General features: G+C 29.4%; 4 protein-coding genes across 9 annotated transcripts; 1 reads left to right on the plus strand and 3 right to left on the minus strand.

Moving 5' to 3' along the window:
* Positions 1-790: 790 nt before the first annotated feature.
* On the minus strand, positions 791-10,646 carry LOC126842701 (uncharacterized). 6 transcript variants are annotated; one of them, XM_050579802.1, is made up of 4 exons: positions 10,405-10,646; positions 4,793-6,157; positions 3,170-4,492; positions 791-2,165 (listed from the first exon to the last, which is right to left on the minus strand). In XM_050579802.1, the coding sequence occupies exons 2-4, from the start codon at positions 6,150-6,152 to the stop codon at positions 1,174-1,176; spliced, it is 3,675 nt and encodes a 1,224-aa protein (XP_050435759.1). In that variant the 5' UTR covers positions 6,153-6,157; positions 10,405-10,646; the 3' UTR covers positions 791-1,173. The 6 variants fall into 6 exon arrangements, with proteins under 6 accessions (XP_050435759.1, XP_050435755.1, XP_050435757.1 ...); XM_050579798.1 differs by having other exon boundaries at positions 3,170-4,672; XM_050579800.1 differs by having other exon boundaries at positions 4,733-6,157.
* Positions 10,647-16,492: 5,846 nt separating this feature from the next.
* Positions 16,493-21,188, plus strand: LOC126843456 (aspartate aminotransferase, cytoplasmic). The gene is made up of 8 exons (XM_050581009.1): positions 16,493-16,810; positions 16,905-17,083; positions 18,269-18,377; positions 19,877-20,094; positions 20,163-20,313; positions 20,377-20,542; positions 20,606-20,748; positions 20,824-21,188. The coding sequence occupies exons 1-8, from the start codon at positions 16,702-16,704 to the stop codon at positions 20,955-20,957; spliced, it is 1,209 nt and encodes a 402-aa protein (XP_050436966.1). The 5' UTR covers positions 16,493-16,701; the 3' UTR covers positions 20,958-21,188.
* LOC126843457 (E3 ubiquitin-protein ligase RMND5A-like) lies at positions 18,782-23,246 on the minus strand. Its single transcript, XM_050581010.1, has one exon. It carries the CDS (start codon positions 23,244-23,246, stop codon positions 22,146-22,148), a length of 1,101 nt encoding a protein of 366 aa, XP_050436967.1. The 3' UTR covers positions 18,782-22,145.
* Positions 23,247-23,336: 90 nt separating this feature from the next.
* LOC126843466 (small integral membrane protein 8) lies at positions 23,337-26,266 on the minus strand. The gene is made up of 3 exons (XM_050581022.1): positions 26,049-26,266; positions 25,874-25,974; positions 23,337-23,496 (listed from the first exon to the last, which is right to left on the minus strand). The coding sequence occupies exons 2-3, from the start codon at positions 25,970-25,972 to the stop codon at positions 23,338-23,340; spliced, it is 258 nt and encodes an 85-aa protein (XP_050436979.1). The 5' UTR covers positions 25,973-25,974; positions 26,049-26,266; the 3' UTR covers position 23,337.
* Positions 26,267-26,276: the final 10 nt, after the last annotated feature.

Raw genomic sequence — 26,276 nt, forward strand, 5'->3', positions numbered from 1 at the left:
TTTATTAAGTAACTTGTTATTTGTTGTGATAGTTGTTTAATAATATTTTTGATGATTGTAAATCTTACATTTTAAAAGTTGTATTAAGTACACATGTGATGTTATAAAAATTATTGTATTAATTTAAAATACTCTGACTTTGAGTTATTTTTGAAATGTTAGTGTACCTTAACTTAAGGATCAATGTACAATAAGTGCTGAGTAAGTATTTGTTTATTTGTAAAATATTGTTTGTTAATTGTGAAATGTACTTACTGATTTTAGATGTTAAAGGTTGTACTTAAAAATTTGTAAATATTTTAAACAAAACATTCTTATTTAAATGTTTTATCATTGTTTAACCTGCCGTTAGTCGCGCTATGGTCAAAATTACCAGTTACATTTAGTCACGCTGTGACTTGGGAAGAAATGTACTTTATTTAAGTGTGACTAACGGAAAGTTAAACTATTTGATTAATTCAAAAATAGGATGTTAACTTAAATAAAAATTATATTTGCTACCGGCCATGTTAAAATTCCAATACAAATTGTTTCAGATATTTTTTTTAGTATATATATTTATATATATACATATATTTTTTTTTTTTTAAAGTAATATCCTTTTATAAAAAGTATTATTTTACATCAGTCAATATTCAAAGACCAATGTTGAGTTATTTATAATCAAATTATTCTTTGAAAACTATATCTCGTTTATTATGTACTAGTATTATATTTTTTCTTTCTCTGTAATTAGTACTTTATTTTTTTACTTATAAGCATACTAACTGTGTTAAAAAAATACAAATACTTTTAAATTAAACATAATAAATATTTTATTTTATACATTGTCACTGTTATTATATTTTTTAGTGAACTAAAAATACAGCCAAAATATCACAACAATCCCATTTACGTTTGGGTGAACGTTAAACATGCAAAGTATTATATTAATAGTAATTAATTATAGTATATGGTATATTAATAGTTTTTATCATAGCTACACAATAATCATATTCTTAGTCTATACTTTCGACTCAAAAACTTAAATAAAATACGTAATATACGTCAACTTTATAGATATGTTAAACATAAAAATTTAACTTTCTGTCATTATACTAATTAATTAAATATTACAATTTTTAATTTAATGCTATTATTATATTACATAGTAGTTACAAAATTACAGCATATTCATTCAGATTCGTTAGACATGTTATTTGTACTGTTATCCCATTCGACAAGACTATCGCTGTCGCAACTCTCATTCAATGCTTCCAGGTTTTCTTGGCTGTCCACAAAACAATTGCCACAATAATATTTAACGTTGCGCACGGTGTGTATGAAATTTTCTACATCCAGTTCGCTCATAAAATCTTCTGGTGCAGCGTTCATACTTGATACTGCTTCGTTATTAATGTGCCTAAATCCTTCCATGTTTTCGTCCAACATGAATTGATAGCAATTGTGTGTTGCTAGACTTTTGCCACATTTCTTCATATACTCTTGCCAATCTAGCATGTTGATACCCGCCCACCAGTAACCGATATCACCATCGCAAAATTCAAACGGATTACCACAGCTTACTTCCTCATCTTCGGACAAGCTTTCATTTATTAAACGACCAACTAACCAAAATCCTTGGACCATGAGTCGTTTAATCTTATCGTTGAATCTTGGCATACAGTCTGTGGTGACAAAGTGTTCGGATAATGACGGTTCGATTTGGTAGCCCTTAGCTTCGCTGATCAGTGCCAAGAGGGTCATGAAACGTGGGGTGGTTAAATGTTTGGGTCTTGGTTGCAAACTAAGCGTTATGTTTGCTTTGTTATGCGTCTGATGCCTGCCTTCAATGGATTTCCAAAACCAAGTTGGTTCATGGGTTGTTGGAGTCGTCGTCGTTGAGCCGATGATGGATGTTAGGAAATCTTTGCTCAGATTACTCGCTTGGAATACTTCGTAAGTGCTTAATAACTCTGTTGATGGCCTCAAATCATCATCTGTAGTTCGAACAGAAATGTCCAGCCAGGAGAGCGACTCTGAAGTTGACAGTTTTACAGAGTCTGACGAGAACGTCCCATTGGGATAGAACGAGCAGTCCTTCATCATCTTGATATAATGGCAGAACTCATTCCCATCAAAGTCTTCTGGGTTATATTCAATTTCAGGAACACAGTTATATGAGTCTAAAAAAAAAAAAATTATTATTCAACTATTATAAACAAGATGACAAAATATATCAACGCTGATAGACATAAAAAAAAATATATATTTTTATTTCTTATATAATAATATTCTTATTTTTTTTTTCATAGACTAACTTAGGACTCAATTAGTTTTCTACAACTTTTTAAAAATTGGCCATTTGATTTTTGTAACTACTAATATGTTAAATTATGAGGTATTATACTAGAAATAATTTAATAATTATTTCAATAAACCAATAATATTTTACAGATTTTAATACTTATGAAATTAATAACTAATTAGACAATAAATTTTTTAAAAAATATTTATATGAATATTTTGTATTTTAAATATATTTATGTATATTTTGCTTTTCGTAACACCTGCCCTGAAGTAACATTTAAATTATATTGTTATTAAAGTTTATTATTTTCAAATTTGTAAAAACTAAAAAATATATGATATTTGTTTTGTATATATAAATAATATAATTAATAAAATAAAAACTACAATACTAGGTAAATTCAAAAAAGATACCATTGAGTATATACTGTATAATATTTTATACTCAATGGAAAATACTCTTAAGAGATTCCCTGAACTATTAAAACGGCTAATACGATTATATTTAATTATGCCTATGACAACTTTCGGTACAGAATAATTCTGTGGTGCTCGGGTAAAAGGTGTTGTCCAAAAATTGCGAAAATGGGGTAAAGTGCTAATTATGTAAGAAAAAATGATTTGTTTGTGAAATTAGTTATTTTGGACTTAAGACCTTTTATCCGAGCACCACAGAATTGTTTTAAGCACAGTGTTTTTACTACAAAGTTTATGATTTTAAAAGAGCTCCTGAAAGATATTTTACAGAAGGTAAAATCTTTGGGTACTGTTACTTTAGGGCACGGGTGACGTGTAATGTAATACATGTTCTACGTGATGTAGAACATGTATCTATCAGCTGCTGCTATATTATAATTTATAATACTACAAGTTTGCGTACCCGATTGAGATTCAGTTCGGCAGCTGTAGTTTCTCTTCTTCTGTTTTCTCATCCTCTTCCTTTTGCCGGACAAATCTTTTGGCTTCAACTCCGGGAATTCCTTCTCGGTTACCTCCACGAAAACGGGCTTCTCCTCCTCGTCGTCGTCCAGGCAGTCGTCGGCCAGCTCGATGTCGTAATCAAAATAGTACTCGCCGTCTTTGGGAGATCCCATGACCACTTCCGAGTACGATTTCCTGCTGACCAGACTACCGTCGTCGGTGCTCAGCGAAGACGGACCTTCCGATCGGTCCATGGACTGTTGGCACACGAACTGCTCGACGAAATCCTCGATTCTGTCGTTTTCTTCTACGCTTTCCGCGGTAAAAGAGAACACATTGTCGTCTACTGGTGCCGTCTCTTCGCCAACGTCGGCCGTTGTCGTTTCGACTTGGACAGCTTGTTCGTGATCAGACACGTCACTTTTATTCGAGTCTGTCTCGTACGGTACGTCCCCGAGCACCAGTTTGTCGTTCATGGGCTCGAACTGGTCGTCCATGTCAATAACGCACGATTCGGGAACGGCTTGCTGTTCAGCCTCCGCCGCTTGTTCATTTGTGTCGAAATGGGTTTCGACAAATTCGATACTGAAGTTGTCATCCGACTGAGTGACGCCATTCAAACACGGTTGACAATCTTCGATTTGCACGACTTCGAAGTCGATAGGACTGCAGCAGCTTCGAACCGAAGACTCCGGAGTTGGTACTTCAGCCGTTACTGCAGATTCCACAAAATCTTCTACTATCGTTTCCAAATTGTTCTCAGACACTTCTTGTACTTGATCGTCTTCGCCATTGCACGCTAGAGCCTCGGCCGTTTCTTCGGGTTGTTTTTGATCTTGATTAAGCGTTTCCGCGATGGTAGATTCGATTTCTTCGTTTGATTTATACTCTGGTGCAACTTCATCGTTAAGAGCAATAGAACTTTCAACATCCAAACTGTCTTGGACTTCTTGCTTAGTGTCCGCAAGGGGTATTGTCGGTAGTTCGGTGATTCCAGGAATTTCTATGGTTTTCTTAACGGGTTGGCCTCCACGTATACCTTTGACTTTTGGCTCTTCCACTTTCTTAATCGGTTTGGCTGCACTTTTAACTCCGGTAGTAGGTCTCGGACTCATCGGTGATTTCAACGATGTCCTAGACGCCAAACTCTCCGTTGACACGGAACTAAGTCTAGAAGATGACAGAGATTTCGTTTTGGATAGACCCAAGCTTGATAATGGTTTAGCCGGAGTAGTTTTCTTAACAACAGGAGAAGAAGGAGTTTTTACCGCGGGTGATTTGGGTGCCACTGCTGTCTTAGACACTGCTGATGCAGGAGCCGTCTTCACTGCTGGCGATTTGGGTGTCACTGTTGTTTTAGACACAGCTACTGTAGGAGCCGTCTTCACTGCTGGTGATTTGGGTGCCACTGCAGTCTTAGATACTGCTGATGTGGGTGCCGCCTTTACTACTGGCGATTTAGGTGCCACTGCAGTCTTAGATACTGTTGATGTGGGCGCCGCCTTCACTGCTGGTGATTTAGGTGCCACTGCAGTCTTAGATACTGTTGATGTGGGCGCCGCCTTCACTGCTGGTGATTTAGGTGCCACTGCAGTCTTAGATACTGTTGATGTGGGCGCCGCCTTCACTGCTGGTGATTTAGGTGCCACTGTTGTTTTAGACACAGCTGCTGTAGGAGATGCTTTCACCGCTGGTGATTTTGGTGGTACGGCAGTTTTGGTTACCGCCTTTGTGACTGGCGATTTAGGCACCACAGTCTTAGATATTGTAGATTTAACACTTACCGCTGATGTTTTCGATGAAATAGAAGTTGTCGATTTAACCGTAGCTGTCGATTTGACAGATGCCAATGACAAAGTACTGGGTTCTTTTTTCATTAAAGTTGTTGGTGTCAAGGGTTTGGTAGTAACGGCTGTTTTACTGGAAGTCACCGTTTTCGCTGGTGACCTTACAGTACTAGCCAATGGTTTTGAAGGAGAAGCGGCTGACCTAACAGTGACCGACTTTATACTAGAAGCTATAGATGAACTTCTTGATAGCGGCGAAGTTTTAGCAGCTGGCGATGACGGTGATTTAACTCCAGTTACGCTTTTGACGGACGAAACCGCTAGCTTTTTAGGTGCATCGGGTTTTGTTGGCGTACCAGGAGTCTTAGAGGCGAGTGGTTTTTGAGCGGGCGATGTAGTTTTGGAAGTCGGCGTAGATGGTTTAGTAACCGCTGTAGGGGATTTAGCAGCAGGCGTTGTTGTTGGCTTAACTCCAACGGTGCCTGGAGCTTTCACTGTTGTCGAAGTCGCAGTCGTAGCTTTAGAAACTGTCGTTGCCGATGGAGATTTCGCCGCTGGTGTCGTAGGTTTAGTAATAGTCGATGTTGAAGATTTAATAGTTGGCGAAGACGCAGACGATGTTTTAGAAATGGTTGACGGTGATTTAGCAGTTAATGATAACACAGAAGGAGATTTAGAAATGCTCGTTGTCGAAGTAGTTTTAATAGCTGTTGCGGATTTCACAACAGCAGGAGATTTTGATGCCGTCAAAGTCTTTACAGTAGGAGTGGTTGGAGTTTTTGGTACAGTCTTCGGAGTTGCCGGAGATGATGGCATCGCTTTGGCTTCGGCTGCTTTAATGTTAAGCTTTAAAGGTGGTGGTTTGGTTTTGGTCGTATCTTTAGCTACAGAAGTAGATGTAGTCTTTGCAAGTTCAGGTTTAGCATCGGAAACTGGTTTGGTCACTGGTTTAGCAACTGGACTTTTTGGAGCAGCAGACGGTTTTTTCACCGGAGTTGCGGGTGTGGCTTTAGCTGCCGGCGAGGCCTTAACAGTAGATTTTGCGGAAGTATTGATAGGCGAAGCAGGCGATCCCGGTGACATAGCTTTTGATGCGGAACCAGTTTTGGATATTGTGATGGGACCAGATTTCTTTACAACGACGGGGAAAGTCATGATGTCTAAAACAAAGGACAATTTTAATGAAATTGGTTATAAAAACATTATAAATATACCATTTAATTGATATGGTGTAAAACAAGTTTTATTTTAATTTATTAAACGAACACGGTACAGAGTTTTATTTTATATAAGCAGAAGACCAGCAGATTAACTTACTATTGATGCATAGTATAATTACATAAATGTAGATGCTTGTTCATTTTTTATTAAAAAAGTGTCTACTCTTCAATTGCTAAACTATTACTATTTTAACCAACATATATATTATTCTAATTAGTAATTGTTATGCTCTAATATTGGCTTTTAGGTAAAGACAGTTAAAAACAAAAAACTAATTAGTAGGTTTTGACTATTATTTTATAGTTTTTTTTATGCAAATGTAAATTTTGCTTAGCTCATATTTACCGAAGTTAAAACTAGAATAGGTACTTTCAGTACGTCTGATTGGTAAATTAAATAATATGGAACATATTACATCATAACTCTCGAGTGTCTAGAGTCTGGATTATAGTGTTTGGTATATTTAAATTTTAACTACAGATTCGTTAAAAAATTAATCATGTTATGTATAAGTTACAACCCCGTGAGTCCACTCATTAAAACTTTAGGAGAAAATCAAATACTACTTTTAAATCGCCGTGAAAAATTAATAAAAAATAATTATTCCACATTATATCATGTTAATATGATAATTGTTTATATTGTCCTTAATCGATATGCGATTTTTGTATAATACTACTAATAGGCATACCATTTTCCAAGTTAGTTAACCTAACTAACCTAACTAATAGCTTTATTAAAAAAACTTAGTTATAAAAATAATAATAAAATTAGCTATTAATAGTAATAAATACTTGTAGTATTTCAATAATAATATGAAAAATAATTATTACCCAATAATTTCATAAAGATTTATTAACTTCTTTTATCTAAGGATAATTTCATGCTAATTTTACGAAAAAACTATTGGAGAGGCACGATGTGGCGCCTGAGATTAAGCTGTGTCCGTTGCTGCTTGATCCCAGATGGGATTTTTAGCGGCGACCCATGTCATGTCCCTACCAGCTACCACACGTGTTCTTCTTACACAAACCCAAAAAAGCAACAACACAAATCAACCAACAGCTAATGGCCTAAGTTGCCGAAGCTTAAATATAATTTAAAAAAAAAAAATATTGGTCAAGTAGGATAATTCATAATTGTAAGCGAATAAGGTTAGTGAAAATGCATTTTTTTTATAAAAAAAACCCAACTATGTATTTAATTAAATTAAGTAGTATTAATACGTACTTAATACTTGATTATAAGTAATTAAGTATTTAGTTTTAAATTGAAAATTGTCAATTACTATTCAAAAAATATCATTTACATTTGACCCATGTGCGTTAAAAACTACCCTCGCAGCCCACTTGATCTTATAGTTTCTGACTTCACATCAGACATGTTTTAATGAAAAATTAAAAAAAGGCTTACTGTGACAATAAATTGCTTTCGAATTCCAGATCTTCGGATTTCGACAAATCCGAAATCCAAAAGCAATTTATCTTTTTTGGTGTTGCGTTTTATTTTTACATTTTCATCAAAATGTTATACTTAAGTACACAGCTTTGTATTGTATTGAATTCTTATGAGAATTTGTAGTGGCTTAAATAGTGTTTTTTTTTTTTGTAAAAATCTCGATTCCCGAATTCCGAATACATATATTTACCTCTCATAAGGGAAGGGTTTCTGCAAATTTAGGGTTTAAGGATTGAAGGTACTTTCTACTTTCTAGATGCAATTCATTCTCTGTCGATGACTTAAGTGCTAATCAATATTTATTTAAATTTGAAAATGTTTGTACAAAAAACTCATCTAAAAAAACTAATAATTATGTGTACAAAAATTGTATATAAGACTATAGGCGCAGTTTGAGAGAACCCCTAGTTCTAAAAATATGCTTCTCTAAAAATGTTTATGTTCCATATACTATAAGTAATGAGGTTAGGGCAATTTCTAATATTACCAGTACTTAGCACTCTCACTTATTTTATAGAAATTGCGCCCCTAAATAAGACTCTGCGGTACCAATAACTCAGCTTTTAACTTTTTCATATTTCAATCCAACCATTTTCCCTTTTCGTACGGTAGTAAATTCATTAAATACTAAATACAATATACGAATAAGAAACATTGATTTATAAGCCTTTATTTGACTTTTAAATAGGTAAAATGCTATAAGGTTAGTAGTAATTTTAAACAAATGGGCTAGTGTAAATTGTTTTTTCGTTTTTTTAAATTGAAAAATTATTGATTATTTTTATTTACGTTCGCCATATTTGTTTACAATCACACCACTTGCATTGTACCTACCTGACCTATTTGAGGTTGGTTAGGTCCTTATTTTTTTTGTGACCGATTGAAAAATAAATAAAAGGTGAATATTGTTGTAATAATGTTATTTTCAATATACCCTTTATTTCAATAATTTTCAGTAATGCGACATACGAGTATACCTAACATAAATTTAAAAACGGAGCTATATTTATAATTTATAATGTTACATTTTTATTTTGATATCATCAAATATTTAAAATTGAAAAATGTCACATACCTCTAAAATCCGTCCAAGTTTATTAGAGGTTTTGGATTAGTTGAGATAATATAAGTATACTTACTACAATAAGTATTTAGGTATATAATAAGTAAGGACTAACGACGCCTCAGTTTAAAACTGCAAGAGCTCGAAATTGTAAAATGGGAAAAATTATCAACTTATTCCCTATACGTTTTAGGCGATTTTTAATCAATAACTCCGAATGAACGTTTAGTTAATGTAAAAACATTGATGTTGATTGTTAATGCAATCTTACAACGATTGTATTGATAATATTTTTCACATATTGAAGGTCAGCAACAAGATAAAACTGTCGCCATTGGAAATTCGGCCAATCAATAAGTTAACACATAAATATCAAAGTTAACATTAAATTTATACTTTTTTCTTGTCTAAATAAATTGTTTTTTTTTCATTAACAAAATAAATGACAAAAAACTAAGGCAAACTGCCCAAATGACCCAGTATAATTTAGAAATAAATATTATAATATGATGGTTACTTTTGTATTTTCATAAAAGGACTAAATTTAAAAAAAAACTCTTGTTTACTTCTTTACTCAAATCAAAAATATTAAATAGTTAAATGTTCTTTTAATTTTAAAATAAATTAAATTAACTTGGGGAAAAAATTTAAATGGGTGGAATGGCCGGTTTTTTTTCTAAAAATACATGATCCTCTGTAGACAAATTAACAAAAATCCCCAAAATAAATTATTAGACGATAAGTTACTTTTAATAAACATTTTACAAAATATAAGTTAAATTTTTAGTTACAATTAGTATATTAATTTATTTAATATATAAATATTCAATAAGTGTTATTACTGACATTAAAGTATTAAACACGTATACAACTTAATAATTTAACAAAATATTTTATAAATGTTTCTTTTGATACAGTTATTAATTTGTTTTTATTTTTGTTTAAGCATCAACAGTAAGTTTACAAAAATAACAATTTTATATTAAATAATTTCTTATCCGAATTATTCTAGTGACGAGTTTTATGTTTTGTGACCAAATGTAATCTAACTGTCTATCTAATCCAATTACAAATTCTTTCCTAGTTGATTAATAATGCACTTAATGCACAGGAAATCCCATAATTAGAAAGAATTGTATTTATAAAAAAACACAAAAGGGTTTTGTCCTATTCAAAGAATTGTACGTTACAATTATTTTAGTCTCTTATTAATTAGGTATTTCGATTCTTTTCAACATTGCGATTGCACCTATGATAATTATAATCCAACATAGCATAATACTAAAATCTTTCAATACAAATGCCTAGAAACAAACAAGAATCCTATATTATATTTATGACTTAACATACTTTAAATGTATAATATATAGGATTTTAAATATCCTCTCTTGCTTAAGTATAATTATACTTAAGGAAAACCCGATATTAACTAAATACGATCTAATTTATGAACTGCGATAATTTTAATTAATTAGTGCGTAATAAATGTAAATAAGTTTCAATTTTAACTAACCATTAAAATTGTATATCTAAGTAAAATATTACAATTTACTTAACTTAACATTTATATATACCTACGCCATTGTGTTAAAACTAAGTACAATTTATAATGTTCGTTTAACCGTTAAATGCTATTAATGATTACTATTAAATATTAATACTGACCTGTTGAGTAGATTTGTCAAGTTTGAAGTCAAAATTTAAAAAAAAAATAGAAAAAAAAGTCGTTTTTTAAAGCCCTAAGGCTACGTGTTTTACTTGCGTAAATAATACAAGTGCTTTTCTAATTGGTTTTTATTAATAGTTTAATAAAAAAAAATAATAATAAATACTTTTAAAGTAATATTTTTGAAAGTTTGATTCAAATAAGTATAGAAGATTTGGAAGAAAACGTATAGAGACAGAAGGCAGAAATAAAACTGAGCACTGAACAAACCGGGCAATTGGCGACTTCGATAATTTTGTTCGCTATCTTTCCAATATTGTTCCTATATTTACCAACAGCAATGGTATTCCCTGAGGTAACGTGTCTTCCGTGTATGTGATTATAAGTATACGTGTACCTGTGCTTATCGCAATCATTTAGAGGGGAAATTGATATTGCAATCTGTGTAAGTGCAACAATAATATTATCAGAATTCCAACAAGAAAAATATTTCCGTCGACAACCCTAAATCTTTTAAAAACCGGCACGTGCCAACTATATGTAAACATAATAATGTAACTTGTTTTGCTTTGAACATTCAAAACTAATATTTTGATTTAAAATAATATAATAATTATCTATTGCGATTAACCGTAAATACACATATAATATGTCTCGAGTGTTTACATACAACAAATATATATATTTTTTAATAAAGCCCTGTAAATTATCGTTGTAGCGTTGCAACACATAATTTCCTATTTAAATTTTCTCTTCATTACCAAAATGGTAAAAATAACAACGCCGCCATTTTTTGAACAAAAATATAATAATAACATAATAATATTGATTGTAAAACATAATTGTATTAATTCAACGTAGTATATATGTCCATTAAATTTAATTTAATTATAGTTTAACGATGAATTATAAATTTCTTAGGTAAATAAAACATTAAATAATTACTTTGGACCTATATTAATTGGTTTTTGTAAAAATATTAATAGTCATCGAGATATTTTTCGTAGTTGTACTTATCTATGAAATGTCAAAGCACAAAGCTCAAGTTAATCGAAACCATATAAATATATTTATATAAATGCCGTGCAGGTTAAGTTTTTTTCTTCATCAAGATCTTCAAAATTATACAAAATTTAATAGCTCCATACGTAATTAATAGGTATAATAACTAAAAGTAATGAGTATATTAACCAATGTACCAAATTAAAAAATTAAAAAAACTACTAAGGAAATCCAAAAGAAGGGTAAACTTCAAAATGTTCGATATATTTGTTTGGACAAATGTAAGAGAGGGTAGGATTATTTTCACTCCGTAAAAATTATCCATATGATGTATAATTTATAATTAGGAAGTACAAAGTACTCATATGAAGTAAACATTTTTGAAAATTATTTTAAATGGGGTTATATTATATATTTGAAAATTTTTTTAATAAATCGAACACATTTTTTCGTGGGGTAGAGATGTGTAACAATGCTTTACAATGCCTTTCAGTTTTTCAATGGTATTTTAGTTTGATTTTCGTTTTTTGTTCATTATGATTAAATTAAAAGTTTTGATTAGCATTTTTTACCATACAAATGAACATAAAATATTTATAGCCTAGATAATTGAGTTTGTCGTTAACAAAAAAAAAAAATACACGAAATCAATAATAGCCATGATAGGGGATGTATAAACAAAATCGATTAAACTTATTTTGTTAAAACCAGTTCCTATCATTTATTTTGTCCTCACTCTAACTTGTAATTTTCACAGACGAATTTATACAAGATGTTAAATTAAAAAATAATAATTATAAGATCAATTATTAAGACTTTCACTAAATTAAATGTTTAACACATACCTATATAATTTAAAATTAACTCTATCAAAAATGACCAATTGATGAGTTATTAGTATGACAATAGAAAATAATTATATAGTGTCTACAGACTTTCTTACAATGACTTCATTTTGACATAAGTTATTTGACCTTGTATTTTCCACAACACCCACGAGTATAAGAGTATCAGATATGAGTGATTTGTTTAAAAAACGTATATGCATATTAGTTTTCGTATTACAAAAAAATCAGACCTAGCAGCAAACTATAATGTTATACAGTCGACTTGTTAACTCATATCTGAGTGTATACACAATACACAAAATATGGTGCGCTAAGTTGAATAATTTAAAGCGTTTTTAAATATTATATTTTTATATCGTCTACTCCTTTTCCTATGTCTCTTCGCTCTCTCTCGCACTATATTGCTAGCTTTTGGTGGTTGTATATTTTTAGACGGTTAATTGGCATACGTTTTACTTTTAAACATCATTCTCGTATTAAAAAAATCGTCAAAACTCAAAACATCATCAAAGTCTGGACGCCAAAAGTTCTTTTAACAAAATATTCACGCAGCTTACTAAGTTGAGTATGTAAAATTAATGATGACATCTTACCCGATATGGCAATATAAATGATATCGAATGTTATGCAAAGTTCAATGTAAACAGGATTACATTTTGTTTTTCTAATTTTATATTTTTTCTTTTTAAAAACACCTTCATATGTGTTAATGACCTTATTGTACAGTATTATAAAATTACCTACCAAATATTTCCCTTATTTTAGTATTTTCCAGAGCGCTATCAACTTTTGAAACTTAAACGAGAACGTATATATTTAAAGGACTTTTAAAAGAAGCACAATTTGTTAATAAATTTAAATAGTCGATACTAGATTTTAATAATTACTTTCAAATTTCAATGTTATTAAAGTCTAAAGTTTAGGACGGTAGGAAGGGTGAAGTAAAGTATTGTTTTATGTTTCCATTACTCAACCACATTCCACATCCGTCCTAAAATAAAAAAATATAAATATTTGATCATTTTATAATATTGTACAATAAAATAAGTTAAAATGTATTCAAAAACAAAAACTATAAAGTTGTAATTATTTTCCGATAAAATGAGTGTCTTACGTTATAAATGGATTAACCTACCCTCATAGGCGCAAATACGGGGGGGGGGCTAGGGTGGGCTTAGCCCCCCCAAAAAATTAGGTTATGCATACAACTTTGAAATACAAAAATATGTTTACTTTAAAATATATATTTTAAAAAAATGTCCAGCCCCCCCAAATTAAAAATTGAAATTGCGCCTATGTCTACTCTGTAAACATAAGCAGAGATTAGGAACGAAGGAGCTTGGTGAAGCTGGTGAAGCTTAATCATTATTACTCTATAGCATAAAAAAAAAAGTATTACTTCTAAAACGATATATTATTATTAATTTGACTAACTGAACTGATAACACTTGACATTGATTAATTGATACGTATGTATGACGCATTTGCTCAATATTATACAAGTACTGAGTATAAGCCATATGCATATAATAATTGTATATATAAGATATATCCTAATTAAGTGTGCTAAGGGACTTTTTCTCTAATACTACTATACATTTTAGTTTTCTGATGTTTTAGTCTCCGATAATTTTGATAAATTATTAGAACTAATTATTTTTTTATGATATTTTTCTCAATAACTTGACCTTATGTGGGGTATTTAAATAAAAAATTGTTCTATGATAAAAATAATTTTTGACATAACATATAATTATAATCAATTAATTTGTTTGAAATTTTAATTTGGTTAACTTTAGTATGATACATTGATACACAAAGTCCCAATCAAAACCAAAGTATATTTTGCTCACAGAATATTAGTAACTGTACAGATAGGTGGATTGATCTACCTTAGATTGTACAACACTTGTATAGTAGCTACTCATATTATATGATAGTTTTGATAAATTATTTAATTACAAATAATTATTATTTTATGATATTTTTCTCAATAACTTGACCTTATATGGGGTATTTAAATAAAAAATTGTTCTATGATAAAAATAATTTTGGACGTAACATATAATTATAGTCAATTAATTTGTTTTTTAAATTTTATTTTGGTTAACTTTAGTATGATACATTGTTACACAGAGTCCCAATCAAAACCAAGATATATTTTGCTCGCAGAATATTAGTACTGTACAGATAGGTGGATTTATCTACCTTGGGTCGTATAACAGTTGTATTATAGCAGGTATTCGTATTATATAAATTGTTGTGAGCTGTTGTTTTGATTATAAATAAAGAGATTATATTACAGGTACATTTATATTTCTGTGGTTAGTATTCATTACTGGTTACTGTCAATTTTTCTTTTTCAAAGTTAAGTGATAATGATAATTAAAAAACAATAATTGTTAAGTTTTGAACGTTTTTAGGTTAATTTAACATTTTTTTTATGATTATTTTAATCAATTGACAAACAAATCTATCACAGGGAATTGCTGAATAGTATTTATTTTAACGTCATAAGTCATATTATTGTCATAACTCATAGCAAAACCAGATATTATCGGATAATTTACACCTAACTTGAGTTATTATATTTTATGATCTCGTTAAACCTGATTAAAGTTAGAGAGCAGAATGATTTCGCATTTTTTTGTTAAATTGTTTATTTATACAATAGAAAAATTCGTCGTGTAGTAATTAACTCCAAAAAGACTATCTCATGTCCACTGAATATTATTGTATAATTATTATAATAGTACACGTGTAGATACGGGGACTAGATTTAATCACAATTCTATGACTTTGTAGTATCATATACTTACTAGTGGTAATACAATAATTTTATAAATAGTATACATTTTATATTTCCCAAAATCATTTTTATTTTAAAATATTAATTAGTTAATTAATATATATACCATAATTTATATATTTCTAAAATACTTCTGATTTCAGATTTGAGATATCTAAAGTTAATTACATTAAGTTCAAGTTTTTTAAAATATTTTGCTCCACTGTTTAATATTATATGAATACATAAAGACATACAATTTATTATTAGGTACAATATTTAGCCTATCTTTTAGGTACTCGTTTTACTGTATATATTTATTTTTAATAATAATAATAATATGATGATGATGCAAAAAATATATCTATTTCTTTATTCATAAGTAATTACAATATTTACAGTTTGCAGTTTAATTTAGTATTCAGCTTATAAAATATTCAATAGTAATTTTACACTTATGAAAATTGAAACGGGCTTATTTAAAACTTTAATAGATAATTATATAATAATAAATATTCGAATAAGCGACAATTCTGCTGTGTTTATTAGTTTTCAAGATAATTCTAAAAATATTTAAATTATTTAAATAGTTTATTACTATTGGACAGGAATAATTAATTATTATGTTTTAAACTAATTATATTTTGTTTTTATCATTATTTACGTCATAAATAAATTTTTGTTCATACCAAATTGTTATTTGTTATTATACAGGTACAGGTATATTTTCTCATGTACAATGTAATTATTAATAGGCAGTGTTCTGTGGACTGTGTTGTTTCCACAATATATTGATCAATTAATAACACTAAAATGTACAGAGGCCAGGAGGTGCGTATAACAAACATAAATCGCTGATTACAAATCTATCACTAATAAATTAATAGGTAATAGATACAAGAAAAAGGTCAACATTTATCCTAGATTTCATTAATTATTAGATATACTTAGTTTTGGATAGGAGAAGTTTTTTTTAACTATAGTAGATTTAGTTTCAAATTGTATAGATTATTCTTCCCTAGAAGGGGTGAAAACTTTTTTTTATTTCTCTTTTTTGAGTAAAGTTTTAGAACTTAAGGTTTGAAAACTTGTTTGGAGGTAGATCTGGTGTGAGGCATATACAATTTTCTTAAAAATCTCTAGTAAAACTTTTTTTTATTAAGAATAAACAAAAAAAAGGAGACAATTATATTTAATGGTTGTATCATCAATACCATTGTAATATTGGTGTACTACAACACACAAAAATAGGCCCTGTTAAGTGTTATTATATAATGGTGGTAATTAATTATTGTTAATTAGGGCTTATAACTATAGTCTGTAATAATATAATAGCACAGATCATTTAATAAGTGCTAAATGCTAATAGAGACCACAAGGTCACAGCCGGAGAGTTGATAACGTTTTGAACCAACTGCCGTGTGCTGATAATAGTTATACGTATGCGTTGGTCTACATAGGTAAATGTGGAGTAGTGAGTGTACACTGTACAGTGTGTTACAACTACAGTTACAACTTGCAGGCGAATGTCTTTAGTATTGTATAATACTGAAATGTCTAGAACCGTAGACAGTCGCTAGTCACTATTTTTCTTTTTTTTTAATCTTACGCCCCTGCGTAGTCGTTTTAAAGTGTACGACCAAGTGCAAGTTCTCAAAATGAGCATTTTCAGCGGTGTCCAAGAGGCGCAGCCCATTGAAGTTTTTCACTTGACAAAATTATTCACTGAAGACTGCTATCCGCAAAAAGTAAACCTAACAGTTGGGGGTGAGTAAAATATTGTGTTGTGTTTTAAAATGTTTTTAACGCATTTTTTTTTTTACATTATCAAATAAACTAATTGTAAATTAAAAATGTTTAGCATACAGGACCGAAGAAGGCAAGCCGTATTATTTTCCAGTCGTGAAAAAAGCTGAAGCCATATTGTTGCAGAGCACAGTGAACCATGAATATTTACCCATATTGGGTTTGGAATCGTTTACTAAAGCTGCGTCTACATTGTTGTTAGGTGACATCAGTAAACAGTTGGAGGAAGGCACCGTAATTTATCATTTCCATATTTTATAATAATTTTACAGTTTTAAAAGTGATAATTGAATAGATTAATATTTTAGTGTAATGTTATGATAATTAAACATTACCTAAAATATACGTCAGAGTAATCCAAAAAACCCTTTAAATTACACTTAAATTGAGTATTTACTCTAGTGTTCATAAAATTGTATGTTAAATTAGTGTTACTAATAATAATTTATTTATCGGTAGCTGTATCATATTAATAAGTAAAATATAGAAAATCTCATGAGATAATGTATGTTGCCAATATTTTAAATAATATAGGTTTTAGGACCACAAGTTTTTTCTTTTTCAAAATAGCACCATTGGGCTTTTTATGGAAATTAAATTTTAAACTAATTATTCACTAAGAATTTTCTGTTCTATTATCTTAGACTAAGCATCTCATACTGATTAATAAAAAATTGTACTTGATGTCAAGAGTAAAGACAATTATACCTGAAGCATGGTTGAATAACATAGATATAGCTTCATTTAGAAAGTAGAAATACTGCTGAAAGGGTGTTACAAATACCTTTTAAATTGTACAAGTACATTTTTTATTCCCTTACACCAATTTTCATTTTGGTTGGCCACGATATTTAGAAAACACCATGAAAATAATTACAACTTGTACCATGTGGAATGTTTTTTTAGTAATTAGTTCCTGAAGCTTATTTTTTTATTTTACAACTAACATAATAGTTTCCTGTAGGCTAAGTATAGCTTGGACTTCTTGATGTTGAGCATGGTATAAATTTACTTTAGCCATATATAAAAATACATAAATTAACCATACCATAGTTTTTTTTTTTGCAACCTAATCTATAACATTGAGTATAATTGTCAATGTCAATGTCTATAATTAATCGATAAATCTTTGGTGGGGCATTTATTATCAAAGCAGATTTATACATTTCTTATTAATCAATCTTGCAAAAAAAAAAACAATAATTGGGGTCATCAATCTATGTAATTTTATTGTTTATTTTATGATAAAGCCTACAAAGAACTTGCTATTAAACGCCTCACATGAAACCATTTACAATTTAAAATTATTATAACTATTAAAAAAAGTAGTACTAAACGTATTTTAGTGAAATTGCACATTAGTTAACATTAGACTCACTCTATTTATTTTTATTTTTTAATTATTTTTGTTCGTTTCAGGTTTTTGGTGTTCAAGCTTTAAGCGGATCTGGAGCTCTAAGAGTTGGTGCAGAATTTTTAGTAAAACATATGAATTGTACCACATTCTATTATTCAACGCCAACTTGGGGTAATATATTTTATTAAGAAAAACTTAATTACTAATCAATAATTCTTTAATATTTTTATATCTTACTTTTCTAAGTATTCAAATGAACTGCTTCTGACAAGTGAAACGAGAGTTAAATACAATCTTTGATATTAATACTCATTTTTCTTTATGATCATTATATTTGATTTTGCATCAGTACCTAGTTTTTTTTTGGAAAGTGGCATACTCTAAATCATTGTCTACCCATGTTACATTAAACAAATTAAGCTTTGTTGGTTAAATAAATAAATAAATACAATTTTAACATTCAAAGAGAATCATTTATTTATTATATTACAGCTATTTTATTGGTTACTATACTATACTTACTATACTATAAATTACCTATAAACTAAATATTTAAAGTCATGCTCTAATTGCTATTTATTCATTAAAAAAAAAAAAAAATGTACTTATATAGTTATATATAATATCTAAATTATAAGGCTTTGCTCACGTAAACGCTCAGGAGATTAGATAAATACATAAAATAATACACGATTGTATACAATATGTTGTAATGAGCAATGAACATAATATAGTCATATTCTTAAGTGTAAAAAATACAATGCTTAACTAATTTTTACAAATTAACATAACCATTATTTTAAATAAAAAAAACAAGGCGGCTGTCTAATATCTATAGGTTGCCACAGAAGATTTTTTTATATTAATAATAAGAATATTGATAAATAAGTGGGGGAAAAAAAAATAATAATCATTTTTGGTGGCCAAGTGTGGTCACTAAACATGGAAATATCTATAATGAACATTAAAGTATAATAATTTAAAAATAAATAAATAAGTAAACATCAATAATTTTAAATATTTATATAGAATAAAGTTGGAAATTAATAATGTGTAACACGTCTTTCTCAGTATTGAAAGGCATATTTTTCGCAGTTCTTAAACGGCTAGACCATTCACTTCAAAGTTCTAAAGAAGCTTAGAAAATCTAAAAATACTATTATTTGGGGTTGTTAAAATTTAAAGAGATCGAAATGCATGATTGTATATTATATATTTTGAGTTTTTCTTCAATTGTGAGCGTATCTATCTCTGAGTCGCTTAACTAATTCTTTTATCAATATTAAACATAGAGAATGTCTCTAGGAGTTCGCTTAACCTTGATCTAGTTCTTATTATAATAATAGTTAAATTTTTAATATGTGTAACGTTATGAGGCATATCAATTATTTGCACTAGTAAATCTTAAAATCGAAGTAAGATGATTAAAAAAGTATTGCACTTAAAATTTGTATACAAATATTTGTTATTTAAATAAAATAAAAGGGCCGCACATAATTATATTGTCTCTTATAGCGCTTATTATAGTGATATTAACTGATACTTGTTATAGTGTTAATTGGTTAGAAAATGAAAGTACACAATTATATAAAACAGTCATTAGTAGATATAAATCTACTAATGTCTTATTGAAGTTAGTTATGTATAATAAGATACATATCATTTTTTAGAAAATCATCATTTGATATTTATGTCCAGTGGATTTAAAGAAGCGAGAAAATATCGTTACTGGGATGAAATTACAAAATCTATAAACACTGAAGCACTCTATGATGACTTAAGGAATGCACCAGAACACTCGGTTATCATACTGCACGGTTGTGCACATAATCCCACAGGCCTTGATCCAACTAAAGACCAGTGGAAAAAAATTGCAGAGATAATGAAGGTTTTTATATTTATTATGTTAGTTTACAATGTATAATAAGTAATAACTAATTTTCAAATTAATTTTAGGAACGAAAATTAATACCATTCTTTGATAATGCCTATCAAGGATTCGCATCAGGCAATGTTGAAGAAGATGCGTGGTCAGTTCGTTATTTTCTCAGTCAAGGATTCGAATTTGTGTGCTCCCAGTCTTTTGCTAAAAATTTTGGTTTATACAGTTAGTATTAAAACATTAAGAATATATTTTGTCTGTGATTATATGCCAAAACAAATTTTCCAGATGAACGAGTAGGTAACTTGACTTTTGTTATGAATTCTGGAGAATATGCCAAAACGGTAAAATCACAAGTGACCATGATTGTAAGAGGGATGTATTCAAACCCACCAAATCACGGTGCACGTGTTGTCAGTATTATATTAAACGACAGTGAGCTGAAAAATGAATGGTAAGTTGATACCGTGGAATATATTATGATAACATTGTTAAACAACAAACTTTCTTATTTTAGGTTAACTACTTTAAAAACAATGACAAGTAGAATAAAAGAGATGAGAGCTGCATTGAGAGAAAACTTGGAGAAACTTAACGCACCCGGAAAATGGAATCATATTACTGATCAAATTGGAATGTTTTCTTATACAGGATTGACAGGTATTGTATATTGACATTTTTGTATAATTTTCACTTATTAGTTATTAATTTTTCATTTCATGTATTTAATTATAGCTAGTCAAGCAGATTATTTACGCAGTAAATACCACATTTATTGCTTGCGGTCAGGACGAATCAACGTCTGTGGGTTGAACCTAAATAACATAAATTATGTCGCTGAAGCGATAAATGATGCTTTAAAAAATTAGTCAAATAAATAAAAACTGTTTGCGACTTTATCAATATGCAGCTGACATTTTTGTTTTGTTATTACTTATATTAGTTTTGTTATTGTTTTCTACACAATTTGAAAGTGATAATTTATTCTCATGTGATTAAATAGATACCTTGTATACTTTTTAATTATATTATAATTTATAATAACCTAATGGTTTGTGGTTTTGTTGTGAAGCTAAAAGATTAAAATTATAGCAAAAATATTTTATTCCGAAAAAAGTTACTAGGTATAGTTTAATTTTTTTCATAAAACATCGCGTCATCAATAACCAAATAGTTTTAGATTGGATAAGTTGTTTTGTTTACAACATAATTAATTAGAACTTTAACATAGTAAAAAAGATAAGCCCAACATAAAAAAAACTAGGTTCGTTATTGAACAAAATTTAAATATATAAAAAAAAGAAAACAATAACAATTTAAGAACATGTTTTAAATACCTTAAGTATTAATTATTGTTAACATTTTTTCAGTACACAATGTGGTTTTATACATCCACTTTATTGTACCTAACCTACCATTAATCATTAACAGCTTATACCAATATTTGTACCTTTAAGTACTATAATTGTGTATGTAGACATAGAATAATATAATTCTCTTAAATAAAATACTTAAGTCACTAGTGTATAGGATTAATATAGTTAATAGTAGTTAGTTATTGAAAACATTAACCTGTATTTTATACTATTTAAAAATGTTTTTCCAACACTTATGACAATAATAGTAATAATATTTAACTATGGTTATAATAAAATGTATATACTTAAACAGTTTTTATTAACCTAAATCTTAATTTTAAAACTTCCTGTATACTTCTTTGACAAAACATTAAAGAACAAACATTTAATACATAAAAAAAAAAACTAATATTTAAGAATCTGTCGGGGTGTTCAAATTATAATTTAGTTTTACATTATTTTTCAAATAGCTCAATTATATACAATATTTTTTTTAAAATTTATTTAAATAACTGATAATAACAACAATAAATTATAACCTCATAAGTTGTGTAAATAATATTAAGTTTTTAACAATTTCTATGTTCTACTTAATCATAACTAGTTTACATACAAATATATTTTTAATTATTTACAGTACTTGTAATTAGACAATATTAATTATTTTTTATACAGCAGCCATTTATTATTATTTATTTTTTAAAAATGTAAGATTCTAGCTTCAGACGGAAGTTGTTCCTTAGGGCAGTATGGACATTTTAATCGACCGGATCTCTCCAATTTGTTAAGTGCGTCTTTAGATATTACATGACCGCAAACTAACATCATCGGAGGATTAGACTCGCCACTTCTTGTCCTTAGTATAGGACACGCAAAAACAGAGTGGTATGCAAAACCAGTGTCGATTTTGATTGGCAGTTCATCATTTTCATTCCAAACGCCGCCCACATCTCTGCACATGGCCTGTTTAATATCCAAAAGAGAAGGCAAGGCTGAGCAGCCAACATTAACACTTACATTTAATAAGTCATCGTCACTTAAGCAAGAGTCCTTTATGAAGAGATCTATAACCTCAGTGCGCATTTGTCCTATGTTTGGCGGATACAACAGCATACCCATTGTAGATTGTATTTCTTTTTGTTTGTCAACAAATTTACTAAAATTTGTACGAGCGTACAACACTGCCTCGTACTGATCACCTCGATTCAAAATATTTAAAAACACAATTTGATGAAGTTTGAACTCTAAATCAGACTTTTTTGCATCTAAATGAGTTTTATTTTGTTGTACCCACTCAAAAGCTGGTTTAGGATCATTCCGTCTTAAGCTATCAACAATATGATTTAAATGTAAGTAACGTTGTTTATGTCTGTAATCGACAATAATGCCAGCTTCTTTTAAAAATTCTTCAGCAACGTCCCATTTAGAGTCTCTGTATAAATGTACACAAATTATTTTATTGAGTAATTTCTTTTCATAATCTGTTTTAAATGCTTTTCTATTACTAGCTTCGGTGTAATCAATAACAAAATTCTTGTCGATACTTTTGCCAATTCTTGAAACATCACTGTGCCAACGTCTGTGTTCGTTAGACATATCTTTTATTGCAAGTTTCATTTGTAATATCGTCGAAGACAGTTCAAAAACATCAGGTTTAGAACTTTGACTTTCAATTTCTTTTTTAAGTCTTTCTAAAGTAGAAATGTATCTGTTCAACTGAAACTGCCATTTTGGCCCATATTTTTTGTACTTGGCTAAGATTTTTTCAACATCAGCATCAACAGTTTGGCAAGCATCCATGATAACTTTTATACTAGAATTCTATTTTTAGATTTTTTTTTTTATATATTGGCTTTAAACTATCAAACAAGGAATGAATACTAATTCAATATTATTCCCATTTTGATTGTTTTGGTTTGTATATTTCATGACGACCGTCTTCAGCAACTGCTGGATAATATCCCATTTGTTCATATTGGTGTCTCATATAAACTAAATAACCAACTGTAAATGTCATTGACACAAGCCCAAATGCCATAATAACTTTATTCTGAAAAATAATATCAATCGTATTATTAATATTATGTGATATAGATTCATACAATTCATTAGGGGTCTAGAATAAATTTTTTTTTAATTTTAACACAAGCCATATAGTATACACTCCAGCTCTACTTTAGTCTAATTTTCAGACCTTAATTCCATAAATAAGGGAATAAAGAATAATTAACTAGTTAATGGAACTTTCCCCTTCTTTTTATTACAATTACTTATAATTACAATTATCTAATTAAGGGTCATTACTTTTTATTCAACAACAAAATATTATGTATAAGTAACTAATTAATTGTTTTTTTAATTTTCAATAGAATCAACAGAACTTGAATAGCTTTTTAATAAGTATGAAAAATTGCATGTATAGTTCACAAACATCGTTTAAGGGAACACATAATGACTACCAAAATACTAATTAAACTATTAATGATTAATACCAAAACACTACATGACCACGGTTGTATACTTTCAGTACAATAACCATAATTTTTTTATTAAATTAAAAAAAGGTATTTTAATATTAAAAAAAAAAAAATATCCAAACCACCCTCGCAAAGCTTTGTTTTAGATAGCAGAGTGCCATGAGATCACTAAGCCAAAAGACACGCAATGTACATACTTAATATGTATATACCTGAGTATCTAACCACAGTTACTTCATGTGACTTTTGTACTTCATGCCACCAACACTGTTACATATGTTATATAACGCGGATTGATTACAAATTTTAAGGATAACAAGATAAAGACAAAGATATAGGATAAGATAATACATAAAACATGATTGTTGTCCGGCCAGAATTGAGATTTAAAATAAATTAAAAAATTAAAAAGATCAATTTATTATCAGAATCGTTCAGGGTTAAATACAAGAGTACCGAACACTGTTAAACTGCCACATAGCAGGTTTTTAGATGATTTTAAAGGCCGACTCCAGCAGAATATATGTGTGGTTTTCCTCCAGTTTACCCGTGTCACTATTCTGGGAAGTCCCTTTCCATTGTTATAGTATAGAAAAGTATTTTTCTTTAATTATGACTTGATTTATTCACCTAAATATCCCAAAAATTCTCAGTATTAATACATAATAGTTTTAACTAATTTCCCTGGCTCACTTCAAAGTTGAATGTTTACTTTAATCTCGGATTTAAAACTGTTCCATAGGCACGATACCAAGGGTTCTACTAGTACATATTAACTTAAACTGGTTATAAAAGCATTTAGACTAAGTGAGTCTCAACCAATTCAAGCACAGCAAGACAAAAAGTTGAAAAGGAGTGTTAAGTAGGTCAAAAGCATTTCGGTTCACTTCATCAATCTAGATGTCATGGTCTCTGGGCACAATTTTCATTTAACTAGAATTTTATTTTGGTAAGAACTAAGAGTTTTAAGTAAAATTTCTTAGCTACGTATTACAAGTAAAGTGAACTTTTGTTTGCTATTTAATTAGGAGTGATCAAGAGTTATAACCTCTTCCCTAGGGTCATAATTTAGCAAAAAATTAACTTATCAGTAACTAACCCTGGATATAATTTTTTTTTTGTAAGAAATAGTTGAACACAAAATATGCTTAATACTAATCACATAATTGGAAATTAGGACAATTGACACTCAACCATTTTTACAACTACCTACAAGACAATTGACACTTGTCAGGAGAACACTAAATTGATATTAAAAATTGAATGATAACTGAATATCAGTTTTAAAAAAATATATATTTTTCGTAGGTGTCGTATGTATACATATTTTTTGTTTATTTGGTATTAAACATGATTTGACTCATGACTTTACTATAAACTCGGGACTCATGAAAACCTCACTGTATACAATGTATAAAAGTAAACAAAAAATATGGAGAAAATATGGAATGGAAAACATTTTGGTTTATAAAAAATGTGTATATTTTTATATTAAGAAAAGAATGTATACATTCTTTAAACATAAACATGATTAAAATTAAGTGGGACAAATTCCAAAAGTCCTATCCATTTTTACCGCTAGTTGATTGGTATTTAGTGATGAACAAAGACCTTTTTTTGGGATGCAATAATCATGTTAAGATTTTTTGTCATTCAAATTATATTACATTGTAGGACCTAACAATCTTCGGACTTCGATCATTTACTTTATGAAATAGTTAACAAAATTTATTATCATTAATCAGCTAATTAATAGTTCGGGTTGCCATAAACTGTCCTACAGCTGATGTCAAATGTCCGAGTACAATACGTGGTAAATATCTGATATTCCATAATTGTATGTTATTATTATTTACAAATTACAATATTAGAGTACCTAATGATTAAATCCAACCTGAACAAATTATTAAATACGAATCCAACAAACAAGATGGCGAGAAGGTAACTTACCGGTTTTGAGTAAAGTTCAAAGTTAATGATCCGGAATACTCTAGAAGTTTTTAGAGATCTGATACCATCTCCGGGTGTTGTTTGTTCTTGATTTTTCATCCCTTAAAAACAACGAGAGACATCACAAAAGAATAAAACAAATTATTATGGGAAAAAGTATCAAAAAAGTAACTACCGATACAAAGGTACAATATAATATTATGCGAGTTCCACAGAAAACATGAACTCTGGTCTCTGAACGTCGCAACTCGCAAATATTAAATTGAAGTCGCAGTTGCCGTGCTGTTTAATCAAAACAAAACACAGAAGTGGAAAGACAATGAAAAACCATTATGTTTAGGAACAGTACACATGATTTTAATGTTAACGAACGTCGGCCAATGGGAGACAAGAGTCAAGACTA

This window comes from Adelges cooleyi, unplaced genomic scaffold, assembly GCF_023614345.1.
Source record: "Adelges cooleyi isolate 19-005CV unplaced genomic scaffold, UGA_ACOO_1.1 ACOO_flye_CR_arks_rails_tigmint_CR_PRNA_574, whole genome shotgun sequence".
Lineage (NCBI taxonomy): Eukaryota > Metazoa > Arthropoda > Insecta > Hemiptera > Adelgidae > Adelges > Adelges cooleyi.

Coding starts and splice junctions, on each gene's coding strand:
- LOC126842701 (XM_050579796.1), bottom strand. CDS start 6,152: ATGACTTTCCCCGTCGTTGTAAAGAAATCTGGTCCCATCACAATATCC. Junction 2,166..3,169: donor CCGAACTGAATCTCAATCGG/GTACGCAAACTT, acceptor TTTTTTTTTTAG/ACTCATATAACTGTGTTCCT.
- LOC126843456 (XM_050581009.1), top strand. CDS start 16,702: ATGAGCATTTTCAGCGGTGTCCAAGAGGCGCAGCCCATTGAAGTTTTT. Junction 17,084..18,268: donor AACAGTTGGAGGAAGGCACC/GTAATTTATCAT, acceptor TGTTCGTTTCAG/GTTTTTGGTGTTCAAGCTTT. Junction 20,314..20,376: donor TAAAAATTTTGGTTTATACA/GTTAGTATTAAA, acceptor CAAATTTTCCAG/ATGAACGAGTAGGTAACTTG.
- LOC126843457 (XM_050581010.1), bottom strand. CDS start 23,246: ATGGATGCTTGCCAAACTGTTGATGCTGATGTTGAAAAAATCTTAGCC.
- LOC126843466 (XM_050581022.1), bottom strand. CDS start 25,972: ATGAAAAATCAAGAACAAACAACACCCGGAGATGGTATCAGATCTCTA. Junction 23,497..25,873: donor TTGAACTTTACTCAAAACCG/GTAAGTTACCTT, acceptor ATTATTTTTCAG/AATAAAGTTATTATGGCATT.